Raw genomic sequence first — 19,764 nt, forward strand, 5'->3', positions numbered from 1 at the left:
CTCATAATTATATAAATTGCCGAGCCGACAAAAAACAATAATAATAGAAAATAAATCAAATTTTTGAAGTTTTAGATAAACTAAAAGTCCTGGTCTGCCATAGCGTTTTCGTACTCTACTTCCCATGTGCATCTGTCTCGGCTCTACTTAAGTTTATGGATTATTGAAGTCAATATAAAATTAGGGGTTATGTTATTCAATAAATTATGAATAATTAAATTAAACATGATTAGTTATTTCTATTATAAATGTGATTAGGAAACATTCCTTCCGATCGATATGATTAGGCTGGAAATAGTATAACGTTGGGAATCACTTAACCTAATGCAAATGTCTTGATTGAAAAAAAAAAGAAAGGGTTTATTTAATGCTAACTAATTCTTAGTATTATACTATTATGTCTATTAATGGATTAAATCTTCGGTGGGAAAGGCCAAAACATGAAACTATTCAACAGTGGTTAAGTACAGTTGACGTGGTAATTTTTTGAATGAAAATCATAGAACTAAAGGAATCTTATTGGCTGAGAGAAATAAAAGACATCAGATCCTCATAAGTCATAACCACTGTAAAATAATCTAAATACTTTTCGTAGTTTTGAAGATTAGCTATTAAACAGTCTAATTACTTTCTCATCATTTTGTCACGCGCAATCATGATCATTATTCGATAATGATCTGTTAGTGCGGTATGATATGAGGATTGAGGGGTATCTATATATACAATATTTCGAGCACACAAGTTTTTACATATTGAAAAAATATATATATATATATATATATAATTCAGTTTCTGTTTCATTATATCAACATGTCAATCAGGGTGTTAAGAAAGAAAAAAAAGTCCTCTTTTCGATCAAACGCGATTACGTAAATGAGAAAAAGCCTTAAAATCATATAGAAGGCAAAAGACTGGCGAGTTTTAATGATACTGTATTACACAATTTTTTTTTTTTCTCGTAAATGGTCAACCATGCGGGTATGGCGGGACATGTCATGCCCATGTCGTCAACCCCATTTACAAGGCTACTAGCATTTTCGCGAAGGAGCATAATAATATTAGCGTCAATAGATAATTAAATTGCTCATTGGAAATTTATTAAAACATAACAAAGTAGAATAACATATATAGCATAATGATCGTCAACATCATTTATTGCTAAACATCATCATCGTGTCCATGCATGATTACGATGGAAGAATCTATTCTAAAAATAATGAAGGCCAAATTGACAACGACTTCATCTTAATCTACATGCCAATAAGTTTATAATTTAAATTGCTAATTACGGTGTTTTTGTTATATTGATCATCGCGAAAATCGTAACTGTTTATAATACATACCCCTTCTCGTATAAAAAAGTCACATGCCAACGTGAGGACGAGGAGATAAATGGGTCCACCTGGGCCTGAAAACACCAACCCCTATATAAGCAGCGATAGAGAGATGTATACATGCACCCTCCTCGTGTGGGCTGGGTCCAGTGAAAAATCCATGTCTTGTGTTTCACTGTCCAATAACATCACAGGTTCACACGTGCGCAGTGCAACCCTTCGACAAAGTATTAAATTAAATGCATGAATATATGGATAGAGTCAAATGTGCCTCTGATCGTCTTAACGATGTCAACGTCTTCCCCAACCTTACCGTGTCCTTGCAAACTACACACACCTCTTCCAATTTTTCTCACATTTATTTTTCCAATAAAACTGAAAGAGTATTAACTACAAACATTCATATCTGTCAGATACATCAAAAGTAACTTTTGCAAAACTTATAATTCGCCGTTTGATCTCTGACATCAGAATTGTTAAATACTACTAATATTTTTTCAAAAATAGTTCAGAAGATTTCTTAAACCCGGACATGTTGTACCTGAACGTTCGCATCGCATCTGGTTATTATAACCATCTCACATCCTCATCCATATGGATACGATGGTTTGGTTTGGACATACTACTACCAAAATTTTGTTTCTTGTCGAAAGATTGAGAATATTAATTCTTTACCCATAGTGCAAGAGATTAGTTGTGATTCACTATCTTTAACTTTAATTAATATATTCACTCTGGTTTTTGGTTGAGTATTAGTTTATATATATATTTTTTAATTAATACTAACAAAATGCTGGTGTTAGTTTTTGTTTTAATTCAGCTAAGCAATTAATCGAATAAAACTGAATGATAAACATTTCATCGGTTGTCTATAATATTGTATTATCAGTATATGTAATGCTGCAATACATACACGATGGGATAAACATGCACTGATGCACGGCTTAAAGTGAAACACAAGCAAAACCATGGATTTATTCATGGGAACTGGTTAATATAAATAGACCTAATTATATTAACATCTTCCTAGAAACAGGTGAAGGTGGACCGCCACCACCGCGACGACATCTGTGTGATATTATACATCCCCGTGTGTAAGGATTCACCGGGTGTTCGTGCGTAGGATGATCCGATGAGGATCACAAGGGATATCATGTCCCATTCCTGGATACCTAGCTAATAACCCAATTATTTTTTCAACCTTCATGTTCATGTTGCTTAGGAACACACATGCTACGAATATTAGCATAAACCTACGTGTGTATATTTGTTAAAATAAATATGAAAGGAATGTATAATTTGGTCTATTCAAAACTACGATTTTGTCTTCATTTTTATTTTTTTATTTACTTGAAAGGAGATTACGATAGGATGTTGAATTGACTGGTAGAAAATGGACCTATAGAATTCTTTTATAAGTAGTCCTTTTTTGGACAAAGTAGTCAAAAGCTTTTTTAGTTATGCATATTGCATGTGGTCAGAGTAATAGTGTAATACTAAAACTTTACTTCTACATATATGAACTTGATAAGTATAATATAGCAATAGATTAGGTGTCATATTTTTCCAATACTACTAGGAAGTGAAAAACATTTTTCTATTAAAGTTATTTTCTAACACCATTAATTTGCAATTAAACATCATAATTCATAAACTAATAAAATTTAAAATACACAAAAAATTATAGACAAGTTTGTCAAAATCTTTTATAGACAACTTTTAGAATACATGGCTAGGCCTTTCTTGGCATTGGAATCGAAGAATATACATAAAACATTCTAGTTGCTGCCCAACATAATATAAATCAGTTGGACAAGTGAGAAGGCCTTGCTACCCATTCAAACTTCACAAAACCCTTCTACTAGATAGTCTGTTACTATTGTTTCGTGGGGAAAAAAATAACGATTAGAAGCCTCATACCAAAGTCTCAAGTTGGTTCTACAAATTGAAAAATTGGATGTTTATTTTGTGTAACAAAATTGAGATTTTCGTACATTTTTACAGTTTCCTAAGCATGAGTTAGATAAGATAAAAAGTGCTTCTTGGGATTTGTTTACGAAAAAATGTTTAGCCTTTTTACCGATCACGGCCAATATCAACAACTACATCAACCATTTATCATCGTACTAGAGTAATATGCATTGATGATAAACTTATACTAGTACTACTTAATTAACTTTTCAAATGATTATGATGGTAAAAAATAAATAACTATGTACAGTTATTATAGTGACTTACTGCTTACGTGGATAAAAGAGAGACCCACCACAAAAAAAAAAAAAAGATTTTTCATTCTTTCATCGTCCGTTCAACGTTGCCTTCATCTCTTCCCTGAGACCACCCTCCGCCTTTTCAATTTTTAAACCCTTTTCTCTCTTTCTCTCTTGTCCGAATCAAATCCGAATTGCTGGAAAGAGAGAAGCTTTGTGCGCGTATTGGGTTGTCGTGGGTGGGGTGGAAGCCGGAGGAGAGAACCAAAGAAAAAAAAAACCCTAATTTTTAATCGAATTGTGGATCTCCCAGGTTTCTGAATCGGGCGGTGGGGATTTTGTTTCAATGTCCGCGATGGCGGAGTCAGGGCAAGAGACGGTGGATTTCTCCGCTCTTTTTAGTGGAGCCGCGGGGGACTCGTACCTTTCTCTTCAGGAACTTGTGGATAAGTCTAAGACGACGGAGCTTTCTGATACTGATAAGAAGTTTAGCCTCCTCAAGTATGTCGTTAAGACTCAGCAACGTATGCTCCGCCTCAATGCTCTCGCCAAGTGGTGTAAACAGGTTTCTTTCCCTTTCTCCCAATCCTTTTTCTTTTTTTTGCCCCAAGTGAAAAGTTGGAACCTTTCTTGGATTGGCATATCTGATATGTTGCAAGATTAGGGTTATTGTTTAAGATCTTAGAGTTTTGAACACCTTTTCCCATTAGTATAGTTTTGAAATTAGTTCACTGGGATTTTTTTTCTCTACAAGTGATGGATTGGCAATGAACGGGCAATCCCATTCATGCCACTCTTTGGCGTTTGTGTGTCTCATTGAAATTGTTTGAATTTATCCTTTTTAATAACTCTGGCATATTGATTGAGCCAATGTTTTTCCATAAAGTTGCAGCGTTTCTTACTTCTAGTGTTAGTTTAGTTTTCTAGCTGCTTGCTTACGGAGTGCATAAAAGCTAAGAACTTTACCCTTGGTTTAGTTCACTTTCTCCATATACACCATCAGTAGACTGTTTGGCATACTGTTAGGTTGGTGCGTCTGGTTGGAAAATCGTCGACTAGTCTTTAAAAATTTATGTAGTCTCTACTGTTTAGTAGATTTTGTGCTAGTTAGAGACAAAGTTCCATGGAACTTCACATTCCAAGTAGGTTTATCACGCGTTTTTGTTAATTGTTCATATTATAAGAAAATTTGGGGTCTAGTGTCTCCGTGAAATTATAAGGCAGCTACTTTAAGTTCAACGTTACATTTTTTTAAGTTTTAAGATTTTCTTGATTATCGATGCTTGCTTGTGCTTACGATTGTTACAGAGTAAGTAAGTACTCGAAATTTTGTTTAGCCGCTTATTCACTTTTGGCTTCACCTCCTTGGCTGCAGGTTCCTCTTATAAATTACTTTCAAGACCTTGAGAGCACATTATCCGCTCATGATATGTGCTTCACACAAGCTGCGGATTCACTGTTTTTCATGCATGAAGGTCTACAGCAAGCTCGCGCCCCTGTCTATGATGTTCCCTCTGCTGTTGAGATTTTGCTGACAGGTTCGTATCAGCGCTTGCCAAAGTGTCTAGACGATGTGGGAATGCAGAGCTCTTTGGATGAGCATCAACAGAAACCAGCTCTAAGAAAGCTGGAGGTACTTGTCCGTTCCAAACTTCTTGAAATCACACTTCCAAAAGAAATAACAGAGGTGAAAATTTCTAAAGGTACAGTTACCTTATCCGTCGACGGGGAATTTAAGGTTCTTGTTACTCTTGGTTACCGTGGGTACCTATCCATGTGGAGGATATTGCATTTGGATCTGCTTGTTGGTGAAAGAAGTGGCCCCATTAAACTCGAAGTGACAAGACGGCATATACTTGGAGATGATTTAGAGCGTCGAATGTCCGTGGCAGAAAATCCATTCACAATATTATACACGGTGCTCCATGAGCTGTGCGTTGCCATTGTCATGGACACAGTCATAAGGCAGGTCCGAGCTCTTCTTCAGGGGAGATGGAAAGATGCAATTCGATTCGACTTAATTTCGGATACCGGCACCACACCAGCGAACCAAGAAGGAGAGGCAGATTCTGTTAGTCTTCGAACGCCAGGAGTGAAACTTATGTACTGGTCCGACTCTGAAAAAAATTCTGGTTCATTCATTAAAATTGAACCAGGGTCAGATCTCCAGATTAAGTGTTCCCACAACACATTTGTAATTGACCCACTTACTAGAAAGGAAGCCAAGTTTTCCCTCGATCAGAGTTGCATTGACGTGGAGATGCTTCTGCTTAAAGCGATATGCTGTAATAGATATACCCGTCTTCTTGAAATTCAAAAAGAGCTTTTGAGGAATGCTAGAATTTGCCGAGCTCCTAGTGATGTCATTCTTCAGGCGCTCCTGGATGAGCCTGGTATTGAGGTAAAAAAGAGTTGAGTTTAGCTTAATTTTGGATATTTGGGTTTTTGAAAATTCAGTTTAAGCCCAGGTTAGAGGTACTTTAACACTAGTTGGACACTAAGTTCTCTTGAATGTCAATAGCCAGATTTCTGTTTTCTGATGCATACCTTGTTCGCTTACCACTGTGTTCAGACAAATCCCTTACTAAGTTTGCCATTGTTTCATGCTAGAGAACATGACATTAAGCTTTAATTGCAAGTTTATTCAGCGATGGTGGAACTTAGGTTTGATAAGCTATATTCTTTTTGCACAATTTCAGTTGTCAAAAGTAGCGAATTTTCTACAATGCACATGTTCTATGGCCTAGCTTCTTTTAGCTCAGGCCATATATCTCTTACTATTGACGATCTTAAATTTTTATTGAATTTTCTCCTCCTTTTAGGGAGGTACCGTGGTAGATTCTAAAGAACAAGTAGAGCCAGAGGTCTTACGTGTCCGAGCCTATGGATCATCATTTTTCACACTGGGGATAAATATAAGGTATGTTATTTACATTTTTATATTGAGAAATCTCTTATTTTAGCCTGGCCTTCCTGATTATATACTAATGATTGCAGGTCTGGCCGGTTTCTTCTTCAGTCATCCAAGAGTATATTGACCCCCTCCATCTTGGAAGAATTTGAAGATGCGTTAAATCAAGGAAGTATAAGTGCAGTTGACGCCTTCATCAACATGAGAAGCAAAAGCATTTTGCATTTTTTTGCTGCCATTGGCAAATTTTTGGGTCTTGAGGTAGTAATATTTTTGCCTCAGCTTGTTGTTTTAAGTTCACTTTTGGAATTGTGAGTATTGACCTTCTTGTTTAATGCAGGTATNGCCATATATCTCTTACTATTGACGATCTTAAATTTTTATTGAATTTTCTCCTCCTTTTAGGGAGGTACCGTGGTAGATTCTAAAGAACAAGTAGAGCCAGAGGTCTTACGTGTCCGAGCCTATGGATCATCATTTTTCACACTGGGGATAAATATAAGGTATATTATTTACATTTTTATATTGAGAAATCTCTTATTTTAGCCTGGCCTTCCTGATTATATACTAATGATTGCAGGTCTGGCCGGTTTCTTCTTCAGTCATCCAAGAGTATATTGACCCCCTCCATCTTGGAAGAATTTGAAGATGCGTTAAATCAAGGAAGTATAAGTGCAGTTGACGCCTTCATCAACATGAGAAGCAAAAGCATTTTGCATTTTTTTGCTGCCATTGGCAAATTTTTGGGTCTTGAGGTAGTAATATTTTTGCCTCAGCTTGTTGTTTTAAGTTCACTTTTGGAATTGTGAGTATTGACCTTCTTGTTTAATGCAGGTATATGAACATGGTTTTGGTACAAGCAAAGTTCCTAAAAGCCTCTTGGATGGGTCAAGCATTCTTACTTTGGGATTCCCCGACTGTGAAAGCTCTCACATGCTCATGGAGCTCGAGAAGGACTTCACACCATTGTTCAAATTAGTGGAAACTCAGATGGTTGGTTCAGGACAACCTCAGTCTTTCAATGATCCGAGCAATATATTGCGAGTTAAGAAGATTGATATTGGGCAGATACGGATTCTCGAAGATGATCTTAACTTGATTACATCCGATGTGGTTAAATTTGTATCTTCATTCTCAGATACTGAGGCTATAAATCAAGCATCTGGACACCGTCACCCTGGATTGGTTGACGAGGCTTTGACAGAAATGAGTGGAAGCCAGTTGAGTTTCTCTAGCATTGTAGATGACGTCTTTGGACTTCAGAAAGGGACAACGTCTCTGGTCTCAAGTGATGGGCATGGCTCAGTTCCCAAGAATTTCTCTGTTGTTAACGGCCCTGGAAAAGATCCAATGTTGACTAGCTATCATTCAGATTCCTTGTATAATCTGCAGGGTCCCTTACAATCTGGGTCTTTTAATATGCTATCATCTCCCCCTGGGAAAGGTTCAGCTATCAAGAAGACAGCCATCTCCAAATCTGAGCAGGAGTTATCCATGATACAGTCTCCTTCCCTATCTGCTGGGAATGGAGTCTATGATTCAGGCTCTAGACTGGTCACTGAATCTTCATTGTCACCTCTTCCCGTATGTAAGAACCTTTTCCATAGCCTATTTTTCCTTTCATAGAACTTTCATAATATCGGAATTCCTAATTTATGTTATTTGCAGCTCAAACTGCTGATCTTGCAACTTCGTCTGATAGTCCTTTGTCAAGAAAAGGCCAGAAGTCCCGGAAACGTTCAGTTTCAGATTTGCTAAGATTGATCCCATCACTCCTGGGAGTGCAAGGTGTAGCTACTCCCAATAAGAGAATAAAAATCTCCGAATCACAGAGTGAATTAGTGAAGAGTTGGAGCCCTACATCACAGACCTTATCCACTGCCATGACAACTTCAACAAAAACTATTGGATGCAGCTATGGGAATCTTATAGCTGAAGCAAACAAGGGGAATGCACCTTCAAGCGTTTTTGTCTATGCTCTTCTTCATGTTGTCAGGCATTCTTCGCTATCCCTAAAGCATGCCAAACTAACAAGTCAGATGGACGCATTGGATATTCAATATGTTGAGGAAGTGGGACTTAGAGATGCATTTTCAGATATATGGTTCCGTCTTCCATTTGCTAAAAATGATTCTTGGCAACATATATGCTTGCAGCTTGGTAGACCTGGAAGCATGTGTTGGGATGTGAAAATAAATGACCAACATTTCAGGGATCTCTGGGAACTTCAGAAGGGAAGTAAAACCACACCGTGGGGAGGTGAAGTTCACATTGCGAACTCATCTGATGTTGATTCCCATATCCGTTATGACCCTGAAGGTGTTGTTCTGAGCTATCAATCTGTAGAAGCCGATAGTATAAAGAAGCTTGTGGCGGACATACAGAGGCTTTCAAATGCTAGAATGTTTTCTCTTGGTATGCGGAAACTACTTGGTATAAAGGCAGATGAAAAAACAGAAGAATGCGCTGGTATTCCTGCTATTAAAGGGCCGGCTGGAGGGAAAGGCAGTGGTGAGCCAGTTGATAGATGGAGAGCCTTCAAGATTGAGGCAGTGGGATTAACAAGCCTGTGGTTTAGCTTTGGTTCAGGCGTTTTGGCGCGCTTTGTTGTCGAGTGGGAATCAGGTAAAGATGGATGCACCATGCATGTATCCCCTGACCAACTCTGGCCGCATACGAAGGTGAGTTGTTTAACTTAAAAGTTACTCTTTTCAGGGGATATATATATTCTGACTGGTTTACCTTTTCTCATTATGAGTTATTCTTGTACAGTTCTTGGAGGATTTCATAAATGGAGCGGAGGTAGAATCTCTATTGGACTGCATTCGCCTTACTGCTGGGCCTTTGCATGCATTAGCTGCCGCTACTCGCCCTGCCAGAGCTAGTACTACCACTGGCATGCCTGTTGTACCCGCTACAGCGTCTTCAAGACAATCAAATCAGATACAACAAACTCCTTCAACTCTAGCAGCACCTAATGCTGTTGGCCAGTCTGCCTCTACAATTTCAGGAAATACTGTTGCGCCTTCTGCTGCAAGCCCACTCGGTGGTAGTTTCCATGGAGTTGCAATGCTAGCAGCTGCAGGGAGAAGTGGACCTGGAATCGTTCCAAGCTCACTCTTGCCCATTGATGTCTCTGTAGTCCTCCGTGGACCCTATTGGATAAGAATCATATACCGCAAACGTTTTGCAGTGGACATGAGATGCTTTGCTGGAGATCAAGTCTGGTTGCAACCAGCAACTCCACCCAAGGGTGGTGCATCTATTGGAGGCTCCTTGCCATGTCCCCAATTCAGACCTTTCATCATGGAACATGTTGCTCAAGAATTAAACGGTTTAGAACCGAATTTGACGAGTAGCCAAGGAGCAGCAAATCCCAACAGTGCAAACCCAACTGTTAACGGTGGGAACAGAGTTAACTTTTCCCCCTCTAGTGCAATGTCAAGAGCGGCGATGAATCGTGTAGCTAGTGTTGCTTCAGGATCTTTAGTCTCAGGATTGCCTGTGCGTAGAACACCAGGCACTGCTGTGCCAGCACATGTAAGAGGCGAATTAAACACAGCGATTATTGGTTTAGGTGATGATGGTGGCTATGGCGGAGGGTGGGTTCCTCTTGTGGCTCTTAAAAAGGTTTTGCGTGGTATCCTTAAATATCTTGGAGTACTGTGGCTATTTGCTCAGTTACCAGATCTCTTAAGAGAGATCTTAGGTTCAATCTTGAAGGATAACGAAGGCGCTCTCTTGAATTTAGACCAAGAACAACCAGCCTTGCGCTTTTTTGTTGGGTAAGCCAAACCAAGAAACTTGAGCAAATCATACGTGTGATTATTATACATTAGTCAGATTATGCTTAACCATGGTCCTTTTTTTTGTTGTAGTGGGTATGTATTTGCTGTGAGTGTCCATAGAGTTCAGCTTCTTCTTCAAGTCCTTAGCGTAAGGCGATTCCATCACCAGCAGCAACAACAGCAGCAAAACGGTTCTTCTGCTGCTGCTCAAGAGGAGTTAACCCAGTCAGAGATTGGAGAAATCTGTGACTATTTCAGCCGCCGTGTTGCATCAGAACCTTACGATGCTTCAAGAGTTGCCTCTTTTATAACACTGCTCACATTACCCATATCGGTCTTAAGAGAGTTTCTGAAACTTATAGCTTGGAAAAAAGGATTATCCCAATCACAACAAGCTGGAGAGATTGCACCTGCACAGAGGCCTCGAATCGAGCTATGTCTAGAGAATCATTCCGGTACAGATTTAGACAACAATTGTGCAGCTAAAAGCAATATCCATTATGACCGGCCTCACAACACGGTTGACTTTGCGTTGACCGTCGTTCTTGATCCTGCGCTGATACCCCATATAAACGCAGCTGGAGGAGCAGCGTGGTTACCGTACTGTGTATCGGTTAGGTTAAGATACACATTTGGCGAAAACTCTAGCTTGACGCTTCTTGGAATGGAGGGAAGTCATGGAGGGCGAGCTTGTTGGCAACGAGTTGATGACTGGGAGAAATGTAAACAGAGAGTGAGTCGTACAGTGGAAGTCAATGGTTCAGCTGCAGGAGATTTGACACAAGGAAAACTCAAGTTGATTGCAGATAGTGTCCAGAGAACATTGCATCTATGTCTTCAAGTTCTCAGAGATGGTAACAATAACAACACTCTTCAAAAGGAATTTACCATATAGAGGAGTAAAATTCTTGTCAGTTTTGGGAAATTTTTATATCTTAATCTGTACATACGTAATATGCTGACTTGTTTTTGGTTTTTTCTTCTATTGGAACTTAGAAACATGTTGTAGCCTTTGAATTTTCCAGTATAAAGAGGTTTTGTCTCAATGTGTTACCAATCAAAGACAAAAGAGAGAAATTATTGATTTACCAAAGAACAAAACATTAGCCAGGTTCACAATTAATAACGATCTTAAGTTCAGAAAACTTCACATTGACAGTTAAGTATGTGATAATATAGTAACATTAGATACGGCTTCTTGAGTTTACCACTTTTCCTTCGCTAACTTCATCTTCAAATACAGAACTTTTTTATGGATATTGTTGTCAGCACTGTCTGTGAATTGACTGATGATAAGGCTGATCCAAATGAAGCGATATCTCTTTTAAGGAGGATGATTTTTTTTTCCACCCACAGTAAGCCAACCAGCACCGGCGTTTGTTCTCGTCGGAGCTTTCATCTGCGAAATCACGCTTTAGTCAGAAATATCCTCTATGATGCATGCTCTCTCAGATGCTTAGATGGCTAATTGATCTACTTTACCAACAAGTCCAAGAGATCCAATTTTTTGACTTCATTTCATCATGCAGATGCTGCAATATTCCTTTTATCTCCAACCACCTTGGATGGTTTTGTTTCTCTGCAGCCACAAAGCTATGAATTCCCCCTACTCCAACTACACTACTATATCCTGCACTCTTCTTTACTCCGCGACTCTCCATTGCTTCTCTTGTCTTGTCTGAATATCCCCATCGTCCAACGGTTGCATATAAATTTGACAACAAAACGTATCCGCCTTCTTTTTCAGGTTCCAACTTAAGCAATTCTGTTAAAGCCATCTCTGCGGTTTCAATGTCTTCACCTCCCCGACAAGTGCTTAAGATTGACCCCCACATTGACTGAGTTGGTTTCATTGGCATCTTCTGTAGCATTAAGGCTTTAGCTTCCTCTACTCTCCCTGCCCTACACAACAGATCCACAAGGCTTCCGTAATGTTCAGTTTCAGGGTCAAAGCCGAATTTCTCCTTCATGTGGTTGAAAACGTGTAGCCCTTCCTCCACGAGTCCATTATGACTGCAAGCTGTTAGGACAGCGAGCAGAGTGACTTTGTTTGGCATCACGCCTTCTTCTTGCATTCTTTCGAATAATTGCAGAGCTTGTTGGCCATTTCCATGGAAGGCTAACCCAGTAATCATTGATGTCCATAGGGNAAAGAGGTTTTGTCTCAATGTGTTACCAATCAAAGACAAAAGAGAGAAATTATTGATTTACCAAAGAACAAAACATTAGCCAGGTTCACAATTAATAACGATCTTAAGTTCAGAAAACTTCACATTGACAGTTAAGTATGTGATAATATAGTAACATTAGATACGGCTTCTTGAGTTTACCACTTTTCCTTCGCTAACTTCATCTTCAAATACAGAACTTTTTTATGGATATTGTTGTCAGCACTGTCTGTGAATTGACTGATGATAAGGCTGATCCAAATGAAGCGATATCTCTTTTAAGGAGGATGATTTTTTTTTCCACCCACAGTAAGCCAACCAGCACCGGCGTTTGTTCTCGTCGGAGCTTTCATCTGCGAAATCACGCTTTAGTCAGAAATATCCTCTATGATGCATGCTCTCTCAGATGCTTAGATGGCTAATTGATCTACTTTACCAACAAGTCCAAGAGATCCAATTTTTTGACTTCATTTCATCATGCAGATGCTGCAATATTCCTTTTATCTCCAACCACCTTGGATGGTTTTGTTTCTCTGCAGCCACAAAGCTATGAATTCCCCCTACTCCAACTACACTACTATATCCTGCACTCTTCTTTACTCCGCGACTCTCCATTGCTTCTCTTGTCTTGTCTGAATATCCCCATCGTCCAACGGTTGCATATAAATTTGACAACAAAACGTATCCGCCTTCTTTTTCAGGTTCCAACTTAAGCAATTCTGTTAAAGCCATCTCTGCGGTTTCAATGTCTTCACCTCCCCGACAAGTGCTTAAGATTGACCCCCACATTGACTGAGTTGGTTTCATTGGCATCTTCTGTAGCATTAAGGCTTTAGCTTCCTCTACTCTCCCTGCCCTACACAACAGATCCACAAGGCTTCCGTAATGTTCAGTTTCAGGGTCAAAGCCGAATTTCTCCTTCATGTGGTTGAAAACGTGTAGCCCTTCCTCCACGAGTCCATTATGACTGCAAGCTGTTAGGACAGCGAGCAGAGTGACTTTGTTTGGCATCACGCCTTCTTCTTGCATTCTTTCGAATAATTGCAGAGCTTGTTGGCCATTTCCATGGAAGGCTAACCCAGTAATCATTGATGTCCATAGGGCGACATCTTTTTCGGTAGCTGTCTTGAAAACCATGAAAGCCCGCTTAATGATACCACATTTGCAGTACATATCTATCAGAGCAGAACTCAGAAAGGCATCACCTTTCAGTTGCAGACGGATCAATAAACCATGCACCCATCTTCCATGGCTCAGATCTCCATTGTTTGCTGCACCACTTATCAAACTAACCATACTGACACGGTCTGGTTTGACCTTCTCTGCAACCATCATTTCATAGAACAATCCTCTAACGGCTCTTTGGTCGTATCCCTTCTTCGAGTAACCAAAAAGCAGAGTATTCCAAGAAACAAGATCCCTTTTGGGCATCTGATCAAAAACAGCCTGAGCAGCTTTCATGTCTCCAAGCCTAACAAACCCACCAACCATGGTGTTCCAAGAACGCATGTCTTTCTTCATCATCGCATCAAAAGCTCTTTTTGCAAGACCAGGTTCTTTGCATTTGAAATACATGTCTAAAAGAGCATTGCTCAGAATCAAATTAGATGAATGACATGGTCTCCTCCTCTCAATCCAACCATGAACTCCCTTCCCAAGCCTAATATCTGATAAATGACCAGAACAAACAAGAAGCCCCAACACTGCGTGGTCATCAGGTTCAATACCATCACCAACCATCTTATAATAAAGTTCCAGAGCCTCTAAACTAAAACCCTTCTTGGCATAACAAACAATCATAACGGTAAAAGAGCAGACATCTGGCTCAGGCATTATATCAAACACCTTCTCTGCAAAACCAAAACTCCCCAACTCCATGTATAACTTAACCAGATAATTCCACAGGTAATTATTCCCAAGAGACAAACACCCAGAAACAATGATATGGCAATGGATCTGCTTCACTTCCGACAGAAAGCTCGAAGCTTTCATGAGGTAGAGAAACGTTTGCCTGTCCGGAGAAACACGGTGCCTAATCATAGAACCATACAGACCAAAGCATTCCTTTTTGGAGCTCGAAACAGCAGAGATCATTGTGTTGCAAACAAAAACATTGGGGTTTGGAGTGAAATTAAGAAACAGAAGCTTCGCGAAGTCGATGTTCTCTGGATATGTGATAGCCGAGAACAAGATAAGACGGCTCATTGGAAACGTATCGCCGATGAGATTGAAACGCATGATCTGTGCCAAAACCTGCTTGAACTGATTCCTGGAATTGCAATTCTCGAGCAGAACAAGAGATGGGTGATTGAACTGAAGGCATTGAACAGGATCCCATGTCTTCTTGCTCCCAGTCTCTGTGGCAAACAATCGAATTACCCGACGACCCAACATAGTAGAGCTGGGGAACAAACAAAGCTACTTCACATTACAGCTTATATGGTCTAACGAACATTTCAAGTGTAGTTTTATTTTTTTTTATTTTTACAGAATAAATCGCTTACAAGTTACACAATACTAAATTAATAGGTTATGTCTGCTTCTGATTCATCACAGACATTATCAAAAACAATAACATAACATGTTCACTTATTAATGACCAAATGACTGAGAAGATCTCTGTAAAACATTAAGTAAAGGGAAAGTCCTATGCAATCTCTTGAACGAGTAGTCAGAAATGGCATCGATACGAACAAGATCATTAGCTAACTCCATTGCTTCTGCTCTATATCCAGCAAATCCAATGCCTTCAATGAGCACAGTATATGTACTTTCGTTTGGCCTACATCCATTTCCCACCATTGATTCCAAAACATCGATGGCGTCCACGATCCTATGAGCTTTACAGAATCCCAAAAGCACAATGTTGTATGTAACAACCGATGGATGAAACTCACAGCTCCTCATATCAACCAATAAATCATAAGCTTCATCCACCATCCCTTCTCTGCATAGACACGAGATCATCGAGTTGTATGTGATCTCATCGGGATCAATCCCGTGAGTTACCATCTCTGATATCATATGTAACGCCCTGATCTTATCTCCGCTGCTCCATAACGCGCTGAACATGGTGTTGTAAGAGCTCGAGTTCGGTGAGCAGCCGACTTCTCCTAGCTTCCCGAAAATCTCCAACGCTTGATCAGCTTTCCCGTTCTTGCACAATGTAGCTAAAACCGTGTTGTAGTTAACTATGTCCGGTAAACACCCGTCCGAGATCATAGTTTCCAAGAACTCAATAGCTAAATCTAACCTACCTTCTCTACAAAACGCAGCGATCAAAGGATCGTAGCTATAAGCATCAGGGCTTAACCCTTTCTCCTTCATAAGCTTAAGCAGATTCAACGCTTCTTCGATCTTTCCATCGCGACATAGAGTAGTAATCAAAATGCTATAAGTCACAACATTAGGATCACACTTCTCTGAAAACATCTTAGTCATAAGCTTCTCTCCTTCTTCCCATTTCCCTTGATTCAGAAGAGCTCGAAGCAATATGTTATAAGAGATCACATCAGGCTCACAACCTCTCAATTCAAGATTCCGAACCATCTCAAACGCGCGTTCCACCATCCCTTCTTTACACATTCCTCTAATGATTGTGTTGTAAGTAAACATATCCGGTTTTAACCCTCTAGACAACATCTCATCCAAAAGCTTCAACGCTTCATCAACTCCGCCTTCGAGCATCGTTGCTTCGATCAATATCGTGTAAGTAATCACAGTAGGTTGACAGTTATCACTTAACAGCTGATCCAAAACCTTCAGAGCAAGAACAAGTTTGCCTCTACTACACAAACTACCAATCATTATGTTGTAAGTGACAGTATCTGGCGAAAAACCTTTGCTTCTCATCCTATCAAGAACTCTGGTAGCATCATCGATTCGATTCATCTTACAAAACCCATTAATCAACGCGTTGTAAGCAAAAACATCAGGCTGTCCGAATTTCTCGAGAATCTCCATAACCCTAACAGCTTTTGGGATGTTTCTTAGAGTGAAGAACCCTTTAATGAGCTTAGTGCAGAGTATCACATCGGGATTGTAACCTTTACGTACCATGCTCTCGAGTAAGTGCAGAGACTCGATGTAGTTCCCTGAACGGCATGATCGATGGAAGATTTTGAGCATCTGGGTGTCTCTAAACCCGAGAGAATGTGAATGGGTTTGTTGTTGTTGTTGTCTTCGTTCTGTGGGAACTGTTGCGTCTTGTGTTGTGGCGGCTTGAAGATTTCTCGCCCCTGAAGATGAAAAGGATTTATGAACATTGTCGTGGTTAGGGTTAGAGTTTGAGAAGCTTAAGAGGGAGGTTCGATTGTGAGATAGTAGTAGCAGTCCGCGAGAAGAATTTGAACAGTGTTTCTGAGTTTTGGAGTAGAAAGGGATGGTGAAACCAACGAGTTCAGAGGAGAATGGAGTCATCTTCTAGATAAAAGTCTCGATTTTTCATGGAAAGATAGATGGATACTGTTGTGTTGTGGGCAAAAAACAGAGAGTGAATTGGGGAATTCAGACAAAAAGAATCGAGACGCAAAACGGCAGAGATAATGCGAAAAGTTAAGATTTTTTGAAGAGAGAAGTGGGGAAAAAAACAGAGCAGAGAGGAGGAACACCCACCACTCGTTTTTGCAATCTCTCCAATGCAATCCTTTTAAATATTTTTTCCTGAGGATAAGAGAGAGTCCCAAAATCCAATTTTGTACTTTCGTACTTCAGTGACATTTGTCAATGTCTCAAAAGACATTACGTTGACACAAAACGGCGGCGTTTGAAATAAGATGACATTCGACTTTGGGCTTAAGATACTTTTGCAGATACGGCGGCGTTTGAACTAGAGAGACTCTCCATTTTGTATCTAATTAATGTCGTCATATATAAATTTCTGAGGAAAATATATTTCTAGATATAAAGGTTACCTGCTAAATTAATCTCTATACCGCTTTCATGAGACCCTCTTTCTGAGTCAGACGGATTACAAGGTCAAGGAGTATATATAAGTATGTATATCCTCTTCTTCTTCTTCTTCTTCTTCTTCTTCTTCTTCTTCTTCATGCTACAATCATTAGCAGGTGAAGCTACCAGCATGACCTAGTCTCTCTCTCTCTCTCTAAGCTATGATCATATAATCTTATATAAGAACAAGAAATATAGAAAATCCTAATCTACTTAATTAGATATGTGAAACTTAAGAGAGGAAGACAAGATCATGCTGGCAGCTTAACTGCTACTGGTGCATGGTATATATACATACATATATACGAGTGAGTATACTTGGATTTGTGTGTGTGCTGTATACGAGTGAGTATACTTGGATACGAGTGAGTATTCTTGGATTTGTGTGTGTTGTGTTAGTTTCTTGTTTCTCGTGTGAGTAGTGAGATAGAGAGAGAGAGAGAAGGAGGGTATATATAGTAGTATGCAGAAAGACGCCTATGAGTGTGATCTGTGACTGATCAAATCATTATTTGAACATTATTCTTATACATAATACGTTTCTTAAACCGTAGTTATGTTTACTAGTCGGTCTTAATTATTTATGTCAATTTTAAGCTCTTTCATTAACACTTTCAGTTCCTCACAATAGTAAGGCAAAATTATTAAGATACAGGTGACTATAATTTTATTTTCCATATAAATATACAAATATGAATCAAGGAAAAAGAGAAAGCCTAATTGGTCATGATTCCATATTACATATGGTAGGTTATTAACCAATACAACCATTTTTCATCTACTTTTTGTATTATACTCATCTTTTCCCATTTCATTATAGATGTAATTTCACTATCTCACCCATGGGGGAAAAATTTAACATACCAATAATATATACTATATAGATTTATCCCAATAACATTGTAGAATTTCTATCTTATTAATATTGCATTTAGTAAAAATAGATAGAGAACTTTAGTTTGAATTTTGAATTGAAAAGTGAAAAGATCAAATAATATTTACATTTTGATAACGATTTAGTAAGTATTTTGTATGTTTAAACAAAGAAAGCATTTGGGGAGTTGCAAAAGTGAGAACATGAACTTGTTGTGGTCCCGTTATTAATTACGGATAAAAGAAGATGCAAATTGAATATTGTCACGCCTAAAGACAACGCATGCTGACAGATACAACACCATTCTCTAATACTATATACTTAGAAGGTGATAATATTAGACACAAGATTTATTATTTTTCATCCAAGGTTATATTCATGCACCAAGCTAACTAACACGGATCTCTTAAGTTACCAGTCACATGCAAACCTCATCGAAGAACCAAACATTGTTATTTTAAATGCGTATGCAACAAGAGGATCGTCATTGTTTGCATTACATGAACATAAGTTGATGATCTATTGTACTATATCACAAACTGTCAGTGATATTAGTAATTAATCACTCGCAAATTGTCACAACGTTTAATGAAGTTATCATGAATGTTCTGAACCAAATATGTCAAAGATTCATCAGTGCGCAACATAGTTCGAATTGTCAACCGTTCTGTACTAGAGAAGAGAGACAAAAAAAAAAAGACAAAAAAAATATTGCATTATGGTTTCTTTATAGCCATAAGTGTTTTGATCTTAATTAGTCTCTCCAGAAGAAAATTATTTATAATAACTCTCTATAAAGTGCAATAACCCTCTAAAGTGCTCACTTGTACAGTCATTTATATAGTTCGCAACTTCGCATCATCATATACGACAATTATAGTAGTTTAATCTTTAAGGATGGTGTTAGCATGTGAACCATGAACTGTAAGACTGCAAAAGTGTGATGATGAAAAGCATAGTTTATTTAATTTTTTTTTGGTTAGAAAATTTGGAACACAGTTAAGTAATTAATGGATGAGTTCATACACGCATACTTAGATACCGTTTCACTTTCGGCTAACAAAGTTAAATCTTTTATTATATTCCACCTTTTGGTTATTATAGTGTTATATATCTATGTCGTTGGTTGCTTAGCCAACCAAGCCTCTATTACCCAATCACATGCAAGTCATTAAACAATGTTAAGTAATTTGATATCTTCGAGAAAAGTGAATGATTAACTAACCTATACTCATTATTTTTTGATTATGGGATTTGATCGAAACTTTTTATGGCCTGAATATTTGATTTCTGGTATAGTATTATTTTTGTTAAAGCTGATTATCATTCTTTAAATGAGTTACATTCTTGATGTTTAAGTCTAGTTACATTCTTGATGTTTAAGTCTTTAAATGAGTTACACTTAATGCTGTGAAACAGTGACCGTTGTTATAGATCATTTGTTTAATTTTTTCAAGAGAAAATAGTTAATAGCTAGCTAATCTAAATATTTTTTCTCTGTCCAAAAAAAAAAAAAAAAAAAAAAAAAA

General features: G+C 38.5%; 4 protein-coding genes across 5 annotated transcripts; 1 reads left to right on the plus strand and 3 right to left on the minus strand.

The window, feature by feature from the left end:
• Window positions 3,635-11,289, plus strand: LOC104704026 (mediator of RNA polymerase II transcription subunit 14-like). Its single transcript, XM_010420178.2, has 8 exons — window positions 3,635-4,109; window positions 4,920-5,945; window positions 6,367-6,464; window positions 6,542-6,716; window positions 7,290-8,043; window positions 8,124-9,136; window positions 9,228-10,240; window positions 10,334-11,289. Exons 1-8 carry the CDS (start codon window positions 3,891-3,893, stop codon window positions 11,136-11,138), a joined length of 5,103 nt encoding a protein of 1,700 aa, XP_010418480.1. The 5' UTR covers window positions 3,635-3,890; the 3' UTR covers window positions 11,139-11,289.
• Window positions 11,349-12,383, minus strand: LOC109124962 (pentatricopeptide repeat-containing protein At3g04750, mitochondrial-like). Its single transcript, XM_019244340.1, has 2 exons — window positions 11,726-12,383; window positions 11,349-11,642 (listed from the first exon to the last, which is right to left on the minus strand). Coding segments are annotated over exons 1-2 (654 nt in total). The 5' UTR covers window positions 12,379-12,383; the 3' UTR covers window positions 11,349-11,641.
• On the minus strand, window positions 12,478-14,822 carry LOC104704116 (pentatricopeptide repeat-containing protein At3g04750, mitochondrial-like). Of its 2 annotated transcripts, XM_010420325.2 has the most exons (2): window positions 12,848-14,822; window positions 12,478-12,764 (listed from the first exon to the last, which is right to left on the minus strand). In XM_010420325.2, coding segments are annotated over exons 1-2 (1,959 nt in total). In that variant the 5' UTR covers window positions 14,806-14,822; the 3' UTR covers window positions 12,478-12,763. The 2 variants fall into 2 exon arrangements, with proteins under 2 accessions (XP_010418627.1, XP_019099888.1); XM_019244343.1 differs by having other exon boundaries at window positions 12,478-14,822.
• Window positions 14,984-17,045, minus strand: LOC104704320 (pentatricopeptide repeat-containing protein At3g04760, chloroplastic). Its single transcript, XM_010420455.2, has one exon. The coding sequence runs from the start codon at window positions 16,828-16,830 to the stop codon at window positions 15,004-15,006; it is 1,827 nt and encodes a 608-aa protein (XP_010418757.1). The 5' UTR covers window positions 16,831-17,045; the 3' UTR covers window positions 14,984-15,003.

The sequence above is a fragment of the Camelina sativa genome, chromosome 1 (genome assembly GCF_000633955.1).
Source record: "Camelina sativa cultivar DH55 chromosome 1, Cs, whole genome shotgun sequence".
NCBI lineage: Eukaryota > Viridiplantae > Streptophyta > Magnoliopsida > Brassicales > Brassicaceae > Camelina > Camelina sativa.

Coding starts and splice junctions, on each gene's coding strand:
- LOC104704026 (XM_010420178.2), top strand. CDS start 3,891: ATGTCCGCGATGGCGGAGTCAGGGCAAGAGACGGTGGATTTCTCCGCT. Junction 6,465..6,541: donor ACACTGGGGATAAATATAAG/GTATGTTATTTA, acceptor TAATGATTGCAG/GTCTGGCCGGTTTCTTCTTC. Junction 8,044..8,123: donor ATTGTCACCTCTTCCCGTAT/GTAAGAACCTTT, acceptor TGTTATTTGCAG/CTCAAACTGCTGATCTTGCA.
- LOC109124962 (XM_019244340.1), bottom strand. CDS start 12,378: ATGATTACTGGGTTAGCCTTCCATGGAAATGGCCAACAAGCTCTGCAA.
- LOC104704116 (XM_019244343.1), bottom strand. CDS start 14,805: ATGTTGGGTCGTCGGGTAATTCGATTGTTTGCCACAGAGACTGGGAGC.
- LOC104704320 (XM_010420455.2), bottom strand. CDS start 16,830: ATGACTCCATTCTCCTCTGAACTCGTTGGTTTCACCATCCCTTTCTAC.